This window comes from Chelmon rostratus, chromosome 6 (assembly GCF_017976325.1).
Source record: "Chelmon rostratus isolate fCheRos1 chromosome 6, fCheRos1.pri, whole genome shotgun sequence".
NCBI classification, from domain to species: Eukaryota; Metazoa; Chordata; class Actinopteri; order Chaetodontiformes; family Chaetodontidae; genus Chelmon; species Chelmon rostratus.
In genome coordinates, this window is record NC_055663.1 from 9,302,215 (window position 1) to 9,324,936 (window position 22,722).

At 41.3% G+C, this 22,722-nt stretch overlaps 1 protein-coding gene across 3 annotated transcripts; it reads right to left on the minus strand.

Moving 5' to 3' along the window:
* Window positions 1-3,004: 3,004 nt before the first annotated feature.
* Window positions 3,005-22,332, minus strand: LOC121607392 (paired box protein Pax-6-like). 3 transcript variants are annotated; one of them, XM_041938142.1, is made up of 12 exons: window positions 16,831-16,843; window positions 15,280-15,303; window positions 11,360-11,490; window positions 10,462-10,677; window positions 9,339-9,501; window positions 6,829-6,836; window positions 6,602-6,752; window positions 5,833-5,915; window positions 5,135-5,285; window positions 4,549-4,658; window positions 3,550-3,691; window positions 3,005-3,090 (listed from the first exon to the last, which is right to left on the minus strand). In XM_041938142.1, the coding sequence occupies exons 1-12, from the start codon at window positions 16,841-16,843 to the stop codon at window positions 3,005-3,007; spliced, it is 1,278 nt and encodes a 425-aa protein (XP_041794076.1). The 3 variants fall into 3 exon arrangements, with proteins under 3 accessions (XP_041794076.1, XP_041794075.1, XP_041794077.1); XM_041938141.1 differs by lacking the exons at window positions 6,829-6,836; window positions 15,280-15,303 and adding an exon at window positions 22,320-22,332 and having other exon boundaries at window positions 6,602-6,754; window positions 16,831-16,884; XM_041938143.1 differs by lacking the exon at window positions 15,280-15,303 and having other exon boundaries at window positions 16,831-16,876.
* Between the last annotated feature and the right edge of the window lie 390 nt (window positions 22,333-22,722).

The following is a 22,722-nucleotide window of genomic DNA, read 5'->3' on the forward strand; positions in this document are numbered from 1 at the left end:
AAACAATAATGTTTTATTTTTTAGATTCTTCCAGCTTCTTTCGCTTTGCTGACAGCTTTGTACAGTACTGGCTTTCTCTCATCCAGCTTCATGCAGTAGTCACCTGGAATGGTCTTCAGTTAACAGGTGTGCCCTGTCCAAGGTTAATTGGTGGAATTTCTTGCCTTCTTAATGCGTTTGACACCATCATTTGTGTTGTGCAGAGGTAGTGTTTGTATACAGCAAATAGTCCTGTTCAACTGCTGTAGTAATCCATATTATAGCAAGAACAACGGAACTAAGTAAAGAAAAACAAGTCCATCATTACTTAACAACATGAAGGTTAGTTGAATTTCAAATTCAGATTTTAAGAACTTTGACCATCAAACACTATGATGAAATTTACTCTCATGAGGGCCACTCCAGGAAAGGAAGACCAAGAGTTACTTCTGCTGCAGAGGATACATTCATTTGTTACCAGCCTCGGTATTCGGCAACGAATGGCCCCTCAGATTAAAGCCCACATAGATGCTTCACAGGGATCAGACACATCTCAACATCAACTGTTCAGAGGAGACTGTGTGAATCAGAACTTTATGGTCCAACTGCTGCAAAGAAACCAATACTGATGGAGACTAATCAGAAGAAGAGCTTCTGCTTCCAACTGCTGTGTCTTTGTGAGACATAAAGAAGGTGAATGAACGGTATGAGCATGTGTGGTTCCCACCATGAAACATGGAGGAGGAGCTGACACTGTTGGAGATTTATTCAAAATTCAAGGCACACTTAACCAGCATGGCTGCCACAGCAGACATGTCATCATTTGTTTTCAACAAGGCCCAAAACACACCTCCAGGCTATGTGAGGGCTATAGACCAGGAGGAGTGATGGGGTGCTGCATCAGATGACCTGATCTCCACAATCACCCAACCTAAACCCAAAGCAGCTGGTTTGAGATGAGTTGGACCGCAGAGTGAAGGAAAAGCAGCCAGCAAGCTGTCATAAAAGCAAAAGGTGACCACTTTGAAGGTTCTTAAATATAAATCATTTTCCATTGTTAACACTTTTTTGTTGATTTTATTCATTTCATACTTTTGATGTCTTCAGTATTAATCCACAATGTAGAAAATAATATGAAAGTAAAGAAAAGCAATTGACTGATAAAGTGTTTCCAAAACTGTTTAGTTGAAATATTTTTTTCTGTTTGCTGTTTCTAGTAATATATCTGTAATTTTTCAACTACACACAAAAACTGTTAAACAAAAACCATCTAAAATAGTTACAAACAGCCAAACCAAGGCTTCAGGAATATGTATTCATATATATAATACATTTATTTTCTGTGCGCTTCAGGAGGATTCGTTTTGCACCAAGCTCATCCTCAGAGCTCTGACTGAAACGGAGGTACTCCACCCTGACAGAAAAGAGTACCATGGTCTTTTTATTCAGTGTTATTTTAATGCATCCACTTTCCTTTCCTGCATAGCATGATTAAGCGCTGATGACATGTTTTAGTTCTTTTAAAGCAAAGCATTATATCAGGAAGGGTAATTGTGATATTGTGATGAACTACAGCTCTGAGTGGCTGTAGCTGCCTCATGTTGTTTGATTTACTCATTCAGTAAAAATACATGAACTCTTTCTAATAGATTATCCAAGTGTGTGGAACTCTACTGGAGGGATGAACGCTGTTATTCAAACTCTTCAGAGAAACAGACAATTGCACCAATCCCACCTGAAAGTAAAGGTCTAAATCCACTTCCAAGCCAGCCTGAGTGTGGTTAATTTGTGGTGCAAGCTCAAAGCAGACCAACCACCGATTGTGACATACATGGTATGAGGTATGTGACATCAGTTTGATTCAAAAGCCAAACTATGAATGCCAAACTAAAACGACATGCAGTCCATCTGCCGGTCATGCAGACTAGATTCCACCTCAGTTTTTTTGTCATGAGAGTTCAGGTTCAGGTGCACCTTCAGGTGAGTGTTACTATAGAATATAACAAGGAATATGATTGAAATAACTTTATTATGGAAACCCTCCCAGCTCACTGGAGAGGACGAATACTTTACACTGTGAAATTAGAAACAGATTTACATCCCAGACACAATCTAACGTTCACCTTTAGATGAGCTAGCAAAGTGTTTGCTTTGCTTCCAGTCTTTCACTAATTGGTTTACTGTTGAATTTCGGGACATAAGAACTTTGGGATTAAAACAAACTGAGATTCCCCCCTGCCCCCCACCCACCAACAGACACAGTTTTTCAGTTTGAAATCAGAATCCATGCCTGTTAGCAGATAACATCCAGGTCAAGGTTTTTACAATACCAAACACATTTCACCATAATCCACATTTTGAAACTCTATACACATTTCAGGCCGCGGCTTTTGGAATCTGCTGACGAAAGAAATTCACAGCAGATAGTTAATTTCAAGTTTCATGAAGTTCTTCCCTTTATGTTTCAGTCAACATCTTTGTTTTTGCTACAAATACACCAACATGATATAAATTAGGAACTGAAAGTGGAGGTAATATGTCTTCCCACAGACTGCCCAAACGGACACCGAACAGTTTATTCCTGTCTGGAGTTTGTTACCAAAGGACGGTCCACCTTCCTGAGCTTCCTGAGTACAGCTCAGGCTCGAGCTTTGCGTTCACCAGCCAGACTTTAAATGGTAGCTGATGGAGATGATGTGGAGAGTGAACTCTCCAAAGACCTTTGATCCAGTTGTAGCTGAACTTGTACTGGTTTACAGCAATATTAAAATCCTTCAATTGGAAGAGTACTCAAACTCCTGTTGTCCTGCTTGGCTCCAGAATTTGGTTGTTTTCTCGCAATTGCTAATGAGAGTAATTTCTTCATGTTCATTTGCTGCGATATCGTCTGTTTCAGTCAGTGACGGATCCTTTTTGACATTCAACTTGTAAAGCAGGGATAGGTCTTCGATGTCCCATACAGTCCTGTTGCAGCAATCACTGCTGATCTTCACTGCAGGCAAGAATGATTGCTGTGAGAATAAGGTCACTGCAGGCGTGGCCAGTACTGTGACATGTCTGCTTCACTTCCTGGAACTTGGACTGGAACTGAGACACCAGGGGAAATCAGACCTGGTGAAAGGAGAACAAAGCTGTCAATGGAGCAGTTATTAGACAGACATGGCAGCTTAACGGCGTGTTTTGACTGACTGCAGAGGGAATCTGAGAAGCAGTACAATTGTTAAGACTTCTCTAGGTTGGCATAAAAGTCTTTTTTTGTCCATAATTTGTTTTGTATGATCCAGTCACTGAACGCTTGCTGTGAAAGTTTTAACAATTTTATTTTTCCAAGAGTTCTTTAAAGGAAATTCATTCTTACGCTCAGTGAAATACTCAAAACCAAGATGCCGTGTTTTAAAGGCTACATCATTGATCTTTTTGTGTAACAAACTTGACACATAATTGAAAAGTCAGTGTTAATTTCTGCGCTGCCTCGTCTAAATAGGTATCAACATGCATCCTGTCACTGAAGACAGAGGGGATGAGAGGGGATGTAGAATATCAAACAGTGGCCAAATACTAACTTCCTACCTGTTGACGACGTTGCAGAGGATGTCATCGACTGGCTGTTGATGTGTGGCTGCATGTGTGGAGGAGTATATGTCTCATAACTTCTTCCATTTACAGTGGGGCTGGAGGGCAGCATGCAGGAATAAGAGGTCTGGCTGGAAGCCTGGAAACAGAAATGAATATTACCCCTTAAATCAGCACAATTGAACAACTTGACGTCAAGATGAGCAACGTTGTTACAGCTTCATAACAGTCAAGACAACCCTTTCTCACTCCCAATCTGCCACATATAGATGCTTGTTCAGGACCCATTGACATCACTTTTTAAGGCACTAACACTAACATAACTAACATACTTGTTTAAAGCAAAACCACCACCACCAAACTGCGACCTGTTAACTATTGTTCTCAGTGAGCTTCCATCCATCCATTATCTATACACCGCTGAATCCTTTGCAGGGTCACGGGGGGGCTGGAGCCTATCCTAGCCGTCTCTCAGGCGAAGGCAGGGGTCACCCTGGGCAGGTCGCCAGCCTACCACAGGGCTACTCATATAGACAAACAACCACGCACACCACTCATTCACACCTACGGACAATTTAGAGTCATCAATTAACCTCAGCATGTTTTTGGACTGTGGGAGGAAGCCAGAGAACCCGGTGAAAACCCACGCTGCACAGGAAGAACATTCTCAGTGAGCTTTATTTTGAAAATCTAACTGGCCATTAGTAATATTGCAAACTTGCCTGTGGAGCCCTAAACATGCAAAACTGACACCATGGCATCATAGTTTGAAGCGTCGGGCCACGCCGTGTAGGAAAGTGAGAACGTGTTGATCAAGGTCATTTCTTTAAAGTCGCAATCAATTCACTTTGGTCGGAGGTTCATGTTGAACCATGTTCACCCGTGACAAACATCCCCACAAAGATGTTCAAAGCAGCTGTAGTCAGCGCTTCAACTGAACTGGCCGAGCTGAAGTCAGTCCTTTAGTCTTTTTGCTGTCTTGTCAAATAATCTTACTTGCATAGGCAGGCTGGCAGCCATACTGAAGCTGGGCATGGCTGGTAGACTGTAGCTGTTGGACAGAACTGGATCTGACCTTCCCAACATGGATCCTGATGAGAAGGACACTGAGGAAGCAGGGATAGATAAGTGGAGAGAACAAAGAGATTTGTGCTGTATTCCAGGCAATATAACTGAACACACAAGCTATCAGAGACAAGGGGATAGTCGCGACAGAATTACAGCTAAATATGTGGTTTGTATAAAGATGCATATTGCTGCTAAGATGTGTTTTTCATACAGAATATATTATCATATATATTGTTTGGTACCAAAGACGTCTGAAACAAAATGGTTTAATAACATTCCTCTAACCGACCGCACAGTACATGGTGGCACACTGTCATTTTACTGGGATTACTGGGACAATTGAACAGCACAGAGCCATTGTTTGAGTTATTAGTATTAGGCCTGTTGAGACTTACTAAAAAATAAAGTTTTGATGAACTGACCAGTAAAACAACATTCATAACTTATTAGGCCCACAGTAAGTGCTAGTCAAACCTGTACTATATGCAGTAGCAGCACATGTCCGTGTCAGTACCTGGTGTAGTGGGTTGTGGTAGTGGCTGGTAAACACTGGCGTTGAAGCTGCTGCTGATGGGAATGTGGCTGGAGGAGTTGGACACCTGACGACGCTGATTTCTCAGCTTCTCCTCTCTTCTCCATTTCGCTCGTCTGTTGGAAAACCAAACCTGCACATGCCAGGATAGAAAAGCAAAAACATTATAAAGATATAACTTAACATTTTTTATTATCTAAAAACAGTACTGACATGTCCATATATACACTGAGAGTGTTACAGGTTGCTGTAATTGTCCCTCCTGTCCACATTGGCTGTGAAGAGATCCCTACTTAAAGTAATGTCAGTGTAACTGATGGGGAAAGTTCAGTCTTCATTCTGTGCAAAAACACATTGTAAAGTTGCACACTGCTCTAAAAAAAGGATCTTTTCATAGTGTATGTGCACAGGAGAAACAACAACAGTGACCATGAACCCTCTGAATGCACACATGGACAGGTCAGTAGTGTTTTTAGATGCAGATGCAGATTTTAAAAAATATGAACCTATGCTGTGATCAAGTTGACTGTGAAAGATCATCAACGTTTGAGTTTAATAATACTGTTATTTAATGAAGACCATCCAGTATTACAACACATGCACACACATATACTGACTTATGAGCCTAAAAAGCAATAAATGCAACAAAACAGAAAGCAGCAACAGGTGATAGAGTCTACCTGTATTCTTGCCTCTGGAAGGTCTATTTTGTTGGCAAGGCGTTCTCGGGCGAACACATCTGGATAGTGAGTCCTTTCAAATTCTGGAACAAAAACAAACTGTTTCATTACATGATAACATTAGCTGTGCTGTGTGTCTTCGATTTACTGATCTAAAGTCAGTAACTTGACCTTACTTTAGCCTGAAAAGCATCAACTTACAATCAACTCAGAGACTGCCCAGACCAATTTTCAGAGCAACAAGCATGTTTTCCAGTTCATACAATCATCTAGAACATAAATTTCATGACCGTATAACACACTAAAACACTCTGCTAGGTGACAGGAGACAGGATGTGACTGACGGGTCACGTCTTCACCGAGACATCAACACGGACCATCCCTGATTGGATAAAATCAAAACTGGCTTCCATTTTTTTTTTTCATTTGTGTTCATTTCTGATTATCAGTGTGGAAGAACGTAGCGACTGTCATGGAGGCATTTTAAAATCTCTCCCCAAGTACCAACTGGGTTTTTAATAAAATGAGGAAGAAGCAAAGACGTTCAGTGTAGGTGAAGTAATTGTCAACAAAGTTAGAGTTTGTAGACCATGACATCATGTAAACCTTCCTCCCTGAATCTGAACCGGCTCAGTCAAGCCAAAGTGTCTGATTTCCACACTACAGATCAACCAATCCCACAGCACTCACACAGGAAGCACACTGTACACATCATCAGTGTTTAACCACACACATAAACGTATGTAGCTGATGAACAACCAGCAGTTACCTTTCTCCAGCGCTTCTATCTGGTCCTGTGTGAAAGACGTTCTGTTTCTCTGCAGTTTCCTCTTCAGCTGAAGCCTCATCTGAGTCTCCTCTGAGTCTTCACCGTTGGAACTGACTGATATGGCGTTCTCTCCTCCCTCCGCCTGTGGACACTCTGCGCGAGCGAGGGGATGAACAAACATACAGAGTTACAGCGGTTTCAGGCTAGTCGCTGTCCTGCTCAGATACACCGTCAGCTGGGGTTCAAGTTTTCACGTCCAATAGTGAACTGCAGCCATCACAGAGTCCAAATGGCACTATTCCATTATGAACTGTTGTGCCTAAACTGAGTATGTGAATAAATATGTTTCTGACCAACTACATGATCAATGGATAAAAAAAATTACAATCTGTCTTGATTCCCCATTAAATGTATCTACATAAATTAGGGATATTTATGTTAATGAAAACTAAATTTCATTAAGTCCATACCTATAGCTTGGCTACATATCTTTATATTGAGGCCCCTTTACGATATAAATCACTTCAAGTTGTGTGTAATATCCCTATTAGCACTGAAATCCTTGACTTGAGGTGACTGGACCTGTAAATATCCGACTGAAGTGGCATATCAGCGTGTTCAGAATTTCATTGTAAATGTTGTTCTTTGATATTTATACACACATGTGCATGCTTAATAAAGAGAAAGGGCAGTGTATGAATCTTCCACTGGAATTTTGCTTAGGTCCTTTCAGTTAACATGCATAAATTACAACGACTGCTGTGTTTGATATGCATGCTGCTATCTAGCTGTGAACAATGCAGCTGTCTAAATCTCCAGTCTGTGGTTTAAACACAACCATGTTATCTGGATTGTTTAAACCAGGCCTCAAATAGCTTGATATCACTAGCTCTGAGTCGGGTCCGTGGATTACCGTATTTTTGTAAAATTCATCAGTTTAGAAAAATAGAAATGCCGATTTTCTTCCCCCAGTTTATGTGTTCAAAACTGACTGATTAGGCTTTTAATGTTATATTTATTATTTTATCTTCACACACATGCATATTGTACAAATGTAACCTGCATAAACAGAAAGTATGTAAAGTTTGACTGATTTGATAATAATAGTACCTGTATACCTAAAACCTATACCTAATAATAATGTTATAATATATAATGCAATATTAAGAAGGCTATTCAAGTGAGACTAAGTGAGACACTGTCTCTATAAAAACTATTCAGTTTCGCAGGTACTGTATGTAAGCAATAACAACTAAAGCATCCCCTGCTGTGTACAGTACGTCACTAAACCCAAGCCTTGATCTGAGCAGACAATATAATATGTAAGGTTCAAATCCATGAAATGAAACCATGCATATGAGTTAAAGATGAGCGACGGTACAAGGGCCCTTCAAAGTGGAGATCTCCAACATGTGATCTCTGAGCAGACGGAGGCTGGGCTCCAGCCTCCCTGTGGAACTCATGTTATTTGTGGTGCTAGCCTAATTATTCATTATCCCCAGCAGACAGAGACTGCAAAACAGAATGAAGCCATTGCTCAGTGTCACAATCAGTCAGGCAGAAAGAGATACAAATGAGAGCAGACGCCCCTTCTCCCTCCCTTGCACACACACACACACACACATGGGTACAAACATGCTGTAGACTGATGAGGAGGCAGCAGCCGGGGTAGTATAGCATGACTTCGTTTCACTGCTGTAATCCCAGGGTGCTGGAGGAGGAGCAGCAGCATATGAGTCTACTCCATACAGCAAATGGGGCCCTCAGCCACACACGGTGAAGGAAGAGGAGAGGAAGCTGCTCGTGTCAACTGTATACAAGGAGTCTTTTGCTCCGTGAATTTTAAGCACTTTTTGCAAGCGGCAATTTACTCAATTCACTGCGGCGGCAACATTTTAAAAAGTGCTTCAAATTCACTTTGAAATATTGAAAAACATAATACATCAAGTTTCAAAATTAAGTCTAAAAGTTTTTGTTGGGGTGTTTTTTATGCCAGGTCCATGTTATGATCAGAACTTTAGATCACATGTGAAGGCACAAACACCTTTGTGTTTTTGGATAAAACTGATGTCAAAATAAACATTCATTTATTAACTGAGCTGTTACAGTGTGGCAGAGTCACTCCGAATTTCCATCAGGCTCGTAACGTCTCCGTTTCAGAAGTGTCCCAGAAGTATACGCTCTGCTACACACCTATTTTTGACCCATGGTAGAAGCAGAAAAATCAAGAGCGAATGGTCAAGTAAACAAAGCAAAACGCTCCGCTTCTGCAATGTGAGATGATGATGGGGCGATGGAGCAATTATCACATCATAGACACGCACCTAGTGGAAAATCCCTTGTCAGTCTTGCCAGCTTATGGCAGTGGCCCTTTTAAAAATCCCCTACCAGGACACCCTCAACTGTAAGGTTTAATATTTGTAAAACCTTGAGCCTGCCTTCTGTCTTTGGTCATTACTGAAGCGGTGCCTGACTGCAAATGTAGATTCTGTATTATTCCTTCTAACAATGTTTTCAGCCCCACCTGGTTCTAAGCTCTTGCCACTTAAATTGCAAAAATCGCCAGTCGTCATGTGTGTCACAGGCGTTTGCACTTGCACTCAGTTTTAGAAAAATAGAGCCATGAGCGTCTCACCGGTGGGAGCGAGTGAAGTTTGGGTATTGCAGTAGTACAGTCGTAGCAAAGTGGGAGTAAGAGTATTATTAGCAGCAGTAGTAGTATAAGTTAGTGTCTCACCAGTGGTAGTGAGTGTAGTCCCATTGTACCACCCTGAGCGTCCTCCCCAGGGGGTCTGTCCATTGAGCATTTTGAGCTTGTCAAACATCCCTTCAGCTCCCACTGTGCCCATTTGCTGCTTGTCACTGGCCAGGTTTCTGAGCACTCGATTTATTGATGAGACCTGGTGATAAACGATAAACGATGCTGTTACATACACAAGAGCAAGTTATTGGTGGACATGCAAGACACTGGCAGACAGAATCCAAGGAACCAAAGCACCGACCCACTGTCAACCTTCAGCCTCATAACGTCTATTAAAGAAACATTACTGAGGTCTGTTACTTGCACATCACCGGGTAATGTTAACGGCTTTGTGTAGAAGCTGCACCTGTCATGTTGGTGTCTCAGCCTGTTCTTTTTTACATGACATAAATCACTTTACATTACACTGTTTACCAGCAGGGTCCACTGTGAGTTAATAGAATGGCTAGATCTGGTATGGTACATGACTGAGGTGTCTTTTAAAGTGGCTTCAGATAGTCTGTCTGATTGGTTGATGCCTGACAGCAGGCTGCTGAGCTGAGTAGAATCCTCACAAATAATCCAAGACGTTTGGTCACCTCCACACCTTTGCTAAACAGCATGAGCAGAAGCCTCTGCTGACATTCACACACCCAGTGCTGTCATGTGTCTCCAATCAAGTAAAGTGCCACGTTACTGTATTTTTTAAGACAGCCAGCAAAGGTAAAGCATTGCATTGTGGGATATTTAGTTAAAGTGATGGAAATGCTTTGCACACTGTTTCATTGGGTTTTTTGATGTTTAGGTCAATAGATGGAAAGTGAATATGAAGCCTGAGGTAGAGCATGAGGAGTGATTTCATACACAGTCCTATTTATGGTATTGCAAGGCATTCTGGGAAACTTACTGTCTGAACAATTTCCTTTTCTTGTCACTGTGTCTAAAGTTTGTCTAGACTGTTATTAGTCATAAACTATTAGTACCAAACCCACCTGCAAACCTGCTGTGACAAATACATCAGCTATTGTGGAAGTTCAGTGATTAGTCTGGACGTTCGGCTAGCTTGCCCTGCAGAAGCCTCTAATTGACATGACTTGGCTGAAGAACAGAAGGGTCTTACACTGGGTATATTGTCATTGGTGCAGACTCCCTCTGCCAGCAGTCGGTCTCTGATCTCCCAGGCGAAAATGGATGGACACTCTCTCTTGTACTGAGCGATCTTTCCCACCACCTCTGGAGTGGCCACCCTGGGTTTACTCCCTCCAATGGCCCGAGGGCGGATCGAACCCGTCTCGTAGTACCTGCCCAAGATTTTACTCACACAGCCATTCGACACCTGGACACAAAAACAGCAAATATCACACGGATTGTTGGAGCTCTGGGCCAAAAAAGAAAAAAGACTGGCTTCCAATAAGTTCCTGTTCGGTAGATGATCTACTGAACTATGGCTGAAGGGGGAACTCCACCAATTTAACACATCAATGTCTGCTTGTGGGCGTTGGGGATAGGGTTGTCACTTTAAATGTGTGAAAAATAAGGGACACCTTGCCTGGGGCCCCATGCCTGGGGGACACAACTCAAGCAAGGGTCCTCCCCCATGAGGTTTTCAGTGTCAGACACTTCATTTACTGCATTCTGGTCAATTTTAAGGCACAGTTTTGTGCTCAGCTGCTCTCAGCACGAATGTTAATGTCATAAAGAGTCAATAAGAGTAAAGAACAGTTGCATCAGTTATATTAACATTAAAAACATCAGATTATAGACACAAGCAAAATGTTTGATCTGTCAAAGCAACTCCACTCTGCATCCTCTGGCCTTGTGTTGGACATGGTAGTCCCTGCTGAATGTTGCTTCAATTAGACGTGGAGGCTAGACACCCAGGCTGCAGGTCGTTACACCACACTACATTGTTTTCCTGTGTGACCTGAATCCATGTGGTTCTGCTATAAGCTCACAATACCTGTAGGTACAGTATCTACAACCACAGAGGGCACAAACTCTCACCATGACAAGTTTACCTGCAGTATTCTGGATATGTCACAGGGTCGAGCTCCACTGTGTGCCAGCTCCACTATCTTTTGCCTGGTAGAATCAGGTAGAGGTCTCCCATTTACAAACACACCTCCCAGCTGGTTTACTCCACTGTGACCTACACACACACACACATACAGAAACCCACACACACACACATTGGCACGCACAGAAACACACACAGAGAAAGTAAAATGAAGTTTCTCAGCAGCTGGTTCACTGAGCTATATTCACTCTGCAATGATTTTAGAAAATGCTTCAATTCAAAGCTGAGCGGTAAAGAACAGAGAAGTCGAACCACAATGAACTGAGGAGCCACACTGATCAGGCACATGCAAGAAAAGAGGAGGGACTGCCACAAGGAACACAGGTTAGAAGAAATGAAGAGAAAAAAAACTATCTGAAGCCTCCTTTAAGCCAAAAACATATGTAGCTTCTCATGGGTTTTTTTTTATTTGGATAGAAATATATGGTACATCCCTGATTCAAAGACGTTGGGACGCTGTGTAAAACAAATGCAACAGACTGTGGTAATATGCTAATAATTTTTGACACAAAACAATACAAAGGCAATATATACTGTGCGTATATATATATATATATATATATATATATATATATATATACGCAAGTGGATTTAAGTGATCATCTTGATGCATTCTTTTATCTGAGGTTTTGACAGTGAAGAACAAACTGTTAAATTAAAGCACTTCAGCCAAACATTCAAATACCGCTGAAGGTGAAAATAATTCTGTGTGTTTTTGCGTGAAGCTTAAAAGTCTCTCTCGGCTGATCGACATGGTGCAGGTCTGACATGTTTCCCTCAGCCGCAGCAGACCACAGTCTGTGTGACACTGTGCAGGTTAAGTAGGGATTTACACTGAATCAATTGTCTATTGTCTCTTAATGGCTCTGTGGCGGAAAGCATATTGCAGATTTATAAACCTCTCAACAGGACATTAATAAATCATACAAGCAGCCAACACACACACACGCGCGCGCGCACACACACACACACACACACACACACACAGTGTAACCAGTGAAGTGGGGCTGCTGTAAATCAAAAGAGGTTTCACTGTAGACGCTCCATTCAGTCCTCATCAGAATGATGACCACCACAAATATGAATGCCAACAATGTATTCATGTTTTTTTTTTCTCCACCAGTCAACACATTTCTCGCCATCACTGAGTCCTGAAACATTATTTTCTTATGCACCAAATACAGCAATATTTCCTCCTGTTTCATAAAACATCATCTTACTCAAACATTTTTCTACAGATGAGTGTTGGTGCTGACCACAGTCATACTGGAGCTGCTACAAACAGGCAAAAAGGTAAAACTACCGTGGCTGGGAGCTCATGTAAACTGAAGCAAATGAAGAAAACACCTTTACCACCTTGACAACACCTAGGCAGGAATTCTAATCTAAAAACTAGATTAAACACGGTGAGCTCATTTTACCGCGTGTTCATTAGTGTTCATTAGTTTTAGTACTCAAACTGCTGAATGTGTTAATTTGTTTGTGTTTTTTCTTATTTGCACTGTTTTTTTTTACTAAATACGAGATGTGTTATCAAAGTGGTGATGAAAGCCGCAGAGGATGGAGTGTGTTATTTCAGCCGTGTGCAGTAAAGAACTATGATAGTAGTAAAATGGAGCTAAAGATGCAAGGCAACCTATTTCCTGTATGTCTTTGTAATTGCTAATAATTTCTTAAGTAGTGATTAATGAAATGATTAGTTCTGGGTCTGCTTGTCCATTCATACTGTATATAACTGTAAAGAGGACAGAGGGTGGAGGCGAAGGGAGATCTCTCTGACGCCCACCCCCCCCTTGGAGCACTGCTACTCCCCTAGAAAAACAGATGGATAACCTGGATCACAGAGGGTTTATCTTCCCATGCACCTCACACTGTCATGGCTTTGAACTTCTCTTCTGGCTAATTAAATTATAGGAAGAGTCGTGGCCCCTGCAGAAGCTGCTGTTGACTTTGAGTGTGCCGGTGGATCATTTCACCCTCCAGCTCTCCCTCATGCTGCCTCACATCGTGCTCACTTTGTGTTTAGGGGTCGATTGTTTCGCCGTAGAAATGTTAATCACAGTGTCATTTCCCAGAGGAACGCACTGGGGTTTTCCTCTGCTGACACACAATTAATAGACAGACATATGGAGTCAATTTGGCTGTGGTCCCTCTGTGACACGCACACATGCACACACACACACACACACATACACACACGCACACACAGAAAGCGGGCCCCTGGGAGCAGCTCAGTAGCTTTCACTTCAAATCAGCTCATTCACACTGAACCTGACTGAATTAACTTTCACTTAAACCAGGCACTATTATCAATACGTTCTCTAAATGAATCTGTTTGTTCGTGCTCCCCTGTCAGCGAGATGCCATCGTCTGTCTGTGCCTTTCAAAACTGTTAGAAATCTGTCTTATTATGAGACAACTCTGTGGCTAAGGTTAGATTTTGGCGCGTAAATGATTTGGTTGGGTTTCGGGAAACATTGTGGTGGTTTAGCAGAGCTTCATCTTCATGTTTTCTATGATAAACACTTGGTTTAGGTGAGGGAATGAGCGGTTATGCTTGAAAACAAAGTCAGTCAGTTGGAGATGAGAAATGAGCCGCTCCAGTCCATCCACCCCAGCCTCCTCACTACATAGGCTTTGTCACTGTGTAATAAACTCACTTGACTTCCTCCATCATGTTCGTCATAATTGCTATGCTGGAAGGTTCGGTCACTTGAAGGTAAACATATTTTGAGCCACTTGCTGAGACAGGACAGTGTCGTTATTATACCACATTTCACAACCAATATTTCTGATTGTTTATGTCATACAGTCATAATCATACGTCTTGTTGAAATCGAAATTTCATTAAAATGAATGAATACATGTGCTGTTAGCAGATAATTAGCCACAGAGATCCACAGAGACAGTATTTTCAGACAAATTCACTAAAATTGAAGATGGAAGGAAAAGGCTGTGCAGACAGCACCTGTGTTCATCTTTTCAAATCATGCATGCAACGTGCAATGACGTGAGCGTTTCCAGCTTGTCTTTGTAAGGATCTCTGTCCACAGTGACACACCTTTTTAAATTTTGAAATTAAAATGTCTTCATTTTATTCAATACATTATATGTGTGACTTCTGTGTAATTCCTGGTCATTCTTTATAATTAAATTTCATTATACATATAAAATCATTGTTATTAGTGTATTATTAGTGTTTTCATTCCTTCTGGGGACATTGCATGGACTTTAATTTCCTGGAGACTTGTATTTATGGTCTATAAATATAACCACTATATCCCTCACCCTAACCTAAGCCTAACCCTAAGTCTTCACCTTAAAAGTTAATGATTTGCGGCGATAAGGAGGAAAGTCTCCACAATGTGACTGTGTGAACCCAATTATGTCCCCACAAGATGAGTAATAAGTAATAAGTCCACACACACACACACACATGCACACAGAGTCACACATTAAAAGAGAGTCAGATGCTGAATAGACCGTCAGCACTGCTGAAACCCACTTTCATTTCAACCAATTCCTAATGTAACCTGTGCTTCATTCACTAATGATCTTAGCAAATTAATATTGGTGTTCACCTTCAGCTTCTCCTCAACAACCCAACCTCCAGCTGCTCCCTTTTTAATATTTGGAATTAGAGATTTGTGTAAGTGGAGATGATGTGATAATAGCACCCAGTCTGACATTTAACAGAATGTTACTGGCCAACAGAAACATGGCTAAAACTCTACTCTGCGTCGTCGTCCAGTGACATCCTGCGTGAGATGGATGCGAGGGGTAGAAGGAGTGTAGTCAGGGGTTGATGCAGGATAAAGAAACAAGCAAAGACACACAGAGAGAGAGAAGTAATCCACACACCTTCACTGCAGAGAGCGTGGACCTCTTGTCCCGCAGTAAGAAAGAAGAAATCAGGTGGAGTTCATTGTCAGTCCCACCCAAACGGTTCATACGGTCCAACATTTTTACTTACAATGATATTTCAGGATCCAATCAGTAACTTTGATGACTGTCGACATTTAAGGTACATTCATAGATGCAACTGAACAATTTGGCTTACTGATGGATGATCTGCAGGTCTTTAGGTCTGTTTTATATCATTAAAGAGTAATTCCAGTTTATCACAACTTGGGCCTTGTTTGTATCCTTTTGTCCATGATATGGTGCAAGGAACACCTTCCAGATTGTGTTTTTCGCTCTTCCAGACTTTTTTCTTTTGATGTTGCTGCATTCCTAGATGTTGGCTATTAACTTTGTGAGTATGGTGTTTTTAGTTAATGATAAAAATAAGAGACAAAACTACAAAAAAGAAAGAAAGAAAAAGCAATATTACACCTGGTCGAAAACCCGAATACTGTTTCAGTTCCAGCCATTCTCGGCAAGGCTTTGAGAGGTCAGCGAGTTTGTGATGTTGGAATGTTTTGTTTGTTTGTTGTTATCCGTTTACAGTTATACTGAATGTACTGTATGTACATGAGTGACAAGAGACTCTTTCCTTTTATCGTCATGGTGACCTCAGCCTGTGCTGATGACTAAATAAGGTGCTGTTGACGGCAAACTTATTTTTCCTCAACATCAGTCTCAGAGCATCATAGACAGAGTTGATCGCTCAAATATTTATTTCTGATGGCGAGTTTCAGATCCCACTTGGGAGCGGTGGAAACAGATCGTGAGCACAATATTATTATTATCATCTTCGCCAGCAAAAAGGCCGTTTACACATCCAGCAGATATGGGTATATATTGATATTATCATTCATTCGGAGTTGTGTGTCTGGCAAACAGGTGAATCTAATATTCCAATATTCACTCACTTTTAGCTCTGTTTATGGTCTCTACCAGCGCCTGAGGAAATATCTCTCTTAAGCTGCTGAATGTTCGACTGTCATAGTGAAAACAAACCAAAACAGTGCTGTTGTGAGCTGAAGAGGGGAGCTGCAGATCCACCATACACTGCTCAGGTGACCCCTTTCATTCCTCAAATTGTTTTCACATTGTCATTTGATGTGTTATTATCTTAAAAAATTGATTATAGCTCCTTTAAGACTCAAATGTAATAAACCAGAATCGTCCTCTAATTTTTATGAATATTTTACAGCAGCAGAGCATTAACAGGTTTTCAAATATGGCCAAATGATCAGCAATGAAACAGAATGAAGGGAGGTTCCAGGTTTGAAAGTTATGTTTTTTGTATTAGGTTTTGTCTTTAAAAACTCCAGATCACCCTGTCAGGCAGTGGCTACAATATTTCATGCGGATTGGTATATAAATGGATTATTAAAACATCGTTTTGTCTTGTATCTATTTGATTTTTTGAGATGTATCGCGTACAATTATTCACCTGCAGATACAGCAAGATCAAAAGCATAAATGAGAATAACAACAAATATGATGTAAGAATATGTAACTCACTGTTTTGCATCATGGAGGCCACACCAGTCTCCCAGCTTGTTTGACTTCTGAAATCTGTACAAACAGAGAGGTCATCTTTTACAGTGTGATAATGTACAGCACATGCAGAGACAGCACTCTACACACACACACCCTGGATAATGAGTCAGAGTGATGGAAGAAAATGTGTCTTCCTGGATCTCCACAGTGATGTTTACGCTGTTTTAAAGGATGGTCATGATGGAAATCAGGCAGTGAAACTTCTAATGACATTTTAAAAATCAAATGCAATATTGGAAATTTAAAAAAGAAAAGCCACAGGTCAATTATAGTCTGATGAGCTTTTCTACAGCAGTGAGAAAGAAAGAAACTTTTGATCGGACAGAAAAACACATGTGGGTAAAAAAAAAAAAAAACCTAGACACTGTCTGGACAGAATGGCTGGATGCCAAACCATCCTGTGATTGGTTCATATGCTAATGTATGCTAATGTCCATAAAGTTATGAGCACAGAGTTAAGTCCCACTCTGAGAGTCCAGCTCTCACACTCAGATCCAGAGTGCAAACTGAAAAGCAGGCCATCGAACGCAGGGGAGGATTTTTTGTTTCCTTTAGACTCATAAAGCTAAAAGGTTTATGAGTTATACTCTAAAGACTGGAATCACATTTGATTTCTTAGTTAATTACCTAACTCACTGTACTGAGCACATCTGACTATTTTTATTCTTTCTCCTGACAACAGGACAAACTGTGGCTCCTGCAATTAGGAGTGAGAAAAGGCTGTTTCTATGTTAGATCTCTGTGGGAAGAAAGTCAGAACACATGGAAAGTTTCTACCAAATCTGATTCAGGATCAGTCAGAGTTAAATGTTATAAAAGAGGCTGTTTTTTTTTTTTCCTGACAACTCATGCAGGTGTGAAAGATCACACTGAGTCGCAGAACACAACCAAACTAGACTGACGCCGTTAAGGGTTTCATACCGAGTACAGTTATCCAGATAAGCTGTGGGGATACTGGAGAGACTGAATCACACCTAAAAACAAGCTTTAACAAACCTAAAGAAGAAGGAAGAATTCCAGGAAATCTGGGCCACAATGATGGAGAAGCAAGGTGCTCCACATTAAATGAACTCCTAATCGTATGAAAAAATACAGACATAACAGCCTACACAACCCTGAAACTGTGAAGTATTACGTAATGATACTGCTTCCTGTCACAGTGGCAGAGTTTAATGCAGGTTACGCCTGCCTGCTCATCCAGAGAAAATTGTCTCCTGATTGACAGATCAGTGCTTTACGTTGTGATAAGTGGGGTTATCATTCGGAAAGTTGTGAAATAAAAACAAGAGCATTTTGACATAAAAAGCCTGCAATAACTGAAGCAAATGAATCAGGATTAAACAACTTTTCATTATAAAGATCAGTTGTGAATAATAATAATAATAATAACAGTGATAATGGGGAAAAAAAAATCACATTTCCATGATTTTCATATTTATTTTGTCTGTATTTTCTCATATGATTAGTTACTCAATAATGTCTTATTTATTCATTTGGTTGTGAACATTTTGGCTCTATAGAATTATCTCAAACTAGATAATGTATGACAAGAAGGGAGACTAAAAAGGAAGGAAATCAGCATTCAGCTATGGATAGATAATCATTACATGATATTTAGTCAAAAAGACTTGCTGCACAACAGCCATATTTTGTACAATTTCTAAATAATTTTAGCAATGAAGTAACTTTGTTTGTCCTGGGGGAACAGTGGTTCAGCTGTTAGGGCCAAGTCCTCAGTTCAGTTTCTTCTCTAAAACACAGATATCCATAAATATATAACTGTCCTCCATTATCACCGGGAAAGTGCGCTGTGATTAGGCACACCAAGATGACCAGTTTAACTATCTGTTGTCATTAATGCGTGTAAAGCACATGACACTCTTTGTGCGCCATCCCAACATTCAAAAACCAAAGCCCTTTTAGGTTGGCTTAAAAAAAGCCAACCAATAAAAGCTTCAAAGCAGCCCCTTCTCTCCAGCTCTTGTCATTAACAACCTGCATAATGAACATGGAGCAGCTCCACACACACACACACACGCACACACACACACACACACAGGCCGGCTGCAGGCACCTCGTCCCCGCTCTACCTCAGCGCCTTTCTGCCTGTGAAAGGAGACAAAGGGCCGGAGGAGCGGAGCCGCGGCTCGGCTCGGTACACAGCCGCCGGGCTTTGTGTGTCCGCGGGATTTTGGTGTCGTTGCCTCGTTAGCTGCGGCTCGTTAAGAAACCCGCGACACAAAACCGCGGCGGGGAGCCCAATTTGACCAGTGCGGCTGACATAAAGGAGTCCTGTTGAACACACTGATGACAATATAAAAGTTTCTTTCAGCCGCATTCAGCGCGCTGATATGAGTAGAAAAGAGCCGAGAGAGACGCAGAGCTGCGGCCGAACACTGCTGCTGATTGACCGGGCTTTCAAAGCGCCGAGCATCATCAGCATCATCATCATCAGCATCATCATAATAACAATAATAATAAGAATTATATACACCAGTGACAGGACACAGACAGTTTGGATTTGCAGTTTGGGTATGAGTTTAGGCTACTGTTGCTGCTGAACATGATAAACATTGCAGGGAGGCCAACATCAGCAGAAGGACGTTGTGCAGGGTAAATATATTAAAATAAATAAATAAAAAGCTTGTCCCGAGCGATGTAGAGACTCGATCAGCTCATCTTAATTTGAACACCAGCGGGCTGCATAAGCTGCAAAACACCAGAGGATCAACTTTTAGCACATGGATGAAAGTGAAACCAGCTAAATGCTGTGTGTGATCCGCTCATGCGGCCTGTGGATGAAGGGGGTTTGATCCCTGAGCGGTGTTCAGACGGTCTGGATCATTTGTCAAGAAATGTAACAATTTGGAGGATCAAAGTTTCTATTTAGAGAGTGCAGATGAAGAGGGGTTTTTTTTTCTCTTTCTTTTTGTTAAATCTGGCGGTGTCCAGCCACTGCAGCTTCTGATGACACTTTAAAAATCAAATAAATTCAGGGATTGAAGAGGAAAGCTGCCAGATAATAATAACACAGCACTGTAAAATGCTTGCTGGGAGGCCTGAGGTCGGCTCCGGCTGACAGAAAGTGTCCTCGGCAGAGCTTTGTGGAGCAGCCCGCTCCTCTCTACTCCAACCCCGCTGACACACACACACAAAATGAAATGATCCAAATTCACGTGTCGGATGAATTCAGTCTGACTTGATTTATCATTCAGTTAATTGGCTTCGATTTAATTAGGACGTTAATTAACATCTGACTTAATTAGATCATCAATTAAGACGAACTTTATCGTCTTGTCTGTGCTGGCTTTGTATTTTAATAAGCCCCCTCTCCAAACAGCGTGCATTATATATATGACACAGAGAGCAGACGCGTTTTCTTCTTCAGGAGCATTTCTGAAAGTGATTCCGACACATAAGCAGAATATTAAAATGACACGTTTTCTGAATGAGGCACGATTTTGACACCGCGCAGGCCTTTCAGGCAATCACACGCTTATTTGTGCTTTTAGGCCTCCATAGAGAACACCTCAAATAAATAACAGAAGGCCTTCACCGGATAACCTCATAATTTATAGTTTGAAATAAACCGACGATGGTGACTGAATTTTATAACCGCATTAATTATTTTCCGTTTAAATGTCAATTAAAGAAAGAAATATTCTAAAAATACGGGTTGTTTTTACCTCACGGGAATAAAAACATGGTCTTTAGAGGTTAGAAATGGTGGCTGGAAATCAGTGAGTTGTAGTATGACCCTTTAGTGTTTGGGTCAAATAGAGCAGCAATGAAAACTCACACACATATATATAAATATAATTAAACATATATAATTAAAAAAGACCAGTTGGGATGTTTCATAAAGTTATTAATCACTATGCAACGTGACTGTCTGGTCCAGAATATTTGACAAGGAGTTTAGGAACAATGTTCACTTGAATTTGTGGGTCTGATTTCAGTTGTGAAGTGTGAATTTTATCATGTTTGAAACAATAAATGCGTTTTAAACTGAAAATATATGCTACAGTAGTTTTATACAGAGATAATAAAGACCGGTGCAACACAAGTTTACTGACAGATGGCTCAAAATAATTTCTGCACTCAAAGGCTCATGCAGCAGGAAATATACGTTTTGAATTTACGTGAGGAATCGCGAGGCTCAAATTAAAAGTGGGGTCAAAACGGGTGATACACACGCGCGCACGCACGGCTCTGCCTCTGCTGTCTCACGCGGAGTTTGGGGAAATCTCAGAAATCTCTCTGGACACCGTCCCGTCTCTCCTGTCCAGCCGCCATAATCCAGCAGAGACCAGGATCCGACCTGATGTTTAATCCACATCACTGACTACTGCACGAGCGGGGGGCATCACCGCGCGCTCTCAGCACGAGCGTCCAGGCGGCAGTTGTTGTTTGTTTCTCTTTTTGTTTGCTTTTTCTGTCCGCCCTCAGTTTTTGTCTGCTGGTCTGTTCGGGATTGACCGGACACCGGAACCCGGAGCCAGACCCCGCAGTCCATTTCTGATCGGGATCAAATCTGAGTTCTTCATACACAACTTCATGTCTGTGACTGCTTGTCTTTGCATGGTAGAATTTTTAGCACTTTAACTTTGCAAATCCAACACAGCTATATATTTCTGAGGCCTTCTCACTGCAATTACTGCACAGTGAACACACATATTCACACAACAGTTGTCATGTTTATGTTTGGCTGCCAGTAAAAGGGGATTTGATTCGCCTGTTGAGCACTTTGTTAGGTTCTCATGACTGAATGTGTTCTTTTATTTTTTGGCCTACTTTTTTCTCAAGGTGGACAATCTGATTTCAGCCAGCTTCAGTCGATCCACGCAACTTTTAAAACTAAACATAAGCATCAGCTAATTTTACATCTTGACTGGAAATTCCAGATTTTGGATGGATTAGTCAGTAAGACTGCTATTAGGCATAATTAATCTGTTATATCTCCATAATTTAAGGACGAGCCATTGAAATAAATTCAGAAGTTATTCAAACTTTTTATATTTTCAACTTCCTCTCTCTTCAATGGCTGAATCATAAAACAGGTAGAGTCATTTCTTTTTTTGACACTGTCCCTAAAACCTGTCATTTGTCGTGCATCCTCATTTCCACTTGTCCCTCTGTCCTCTCAAAGCTGCTGAATTGTTCAGTTGCTTCGACTAATTTAATTTCTAAACTTCTTAAATTAATTAGATTTTCTTTCTTTACTTTTGTTTTCTTTTTAAACATTAGACTAAAAACATTTTTGCTTTTGCTCGTCTCCGTCTTGCCCTTATCTGCTAAACAAACTGTAACTTTTAACTTGTGCTCCAGCTGATGGAGAGAAAGAAGAGAGAGATGAGACAGAGCGCGAGAGAGCGCGAGAGAGAGCAAGAGAGCGAGGGAGAGGGGGAGAGAGAGGAGAGAGAGAGAGAGAGAGGAGAGAGAGAGCTTACCTTTCTGTGGCATGCTGTAGAGAAGTAAAGTTTTGCTTCGTTTAGTTTTCCAACAGCTCCTTTCTTCTATTCTTTCCTCCAATTAGTTTCTCCTTGACTGAGGAGACAAGTGCAGAGAGAGACAGAGCTGCTCCTCTGAGGAGGAGGGAGGAGAGAGGGAGGGAGAGAGAGCGAGTGGGAGGGCTGAGAGACTGCCAGAGAGAGAGAGAGAGAGAGAGAGAGGATGGGGAGAGAGAGAGAGAGGAGGGGAGGGTATGGAGGGGTTGAGCCACAATGGTGAGAGCTGAGAGTCTGTTTATGTGTGTGTGTGTGTGTGTGTGTGTGTGTGTGTGTGTGTGTGTGTGTGTGTGTGACTCCTGTGATCACTCTCCCACACTTCATCCCTCATTCAGCTTCGGTTCAG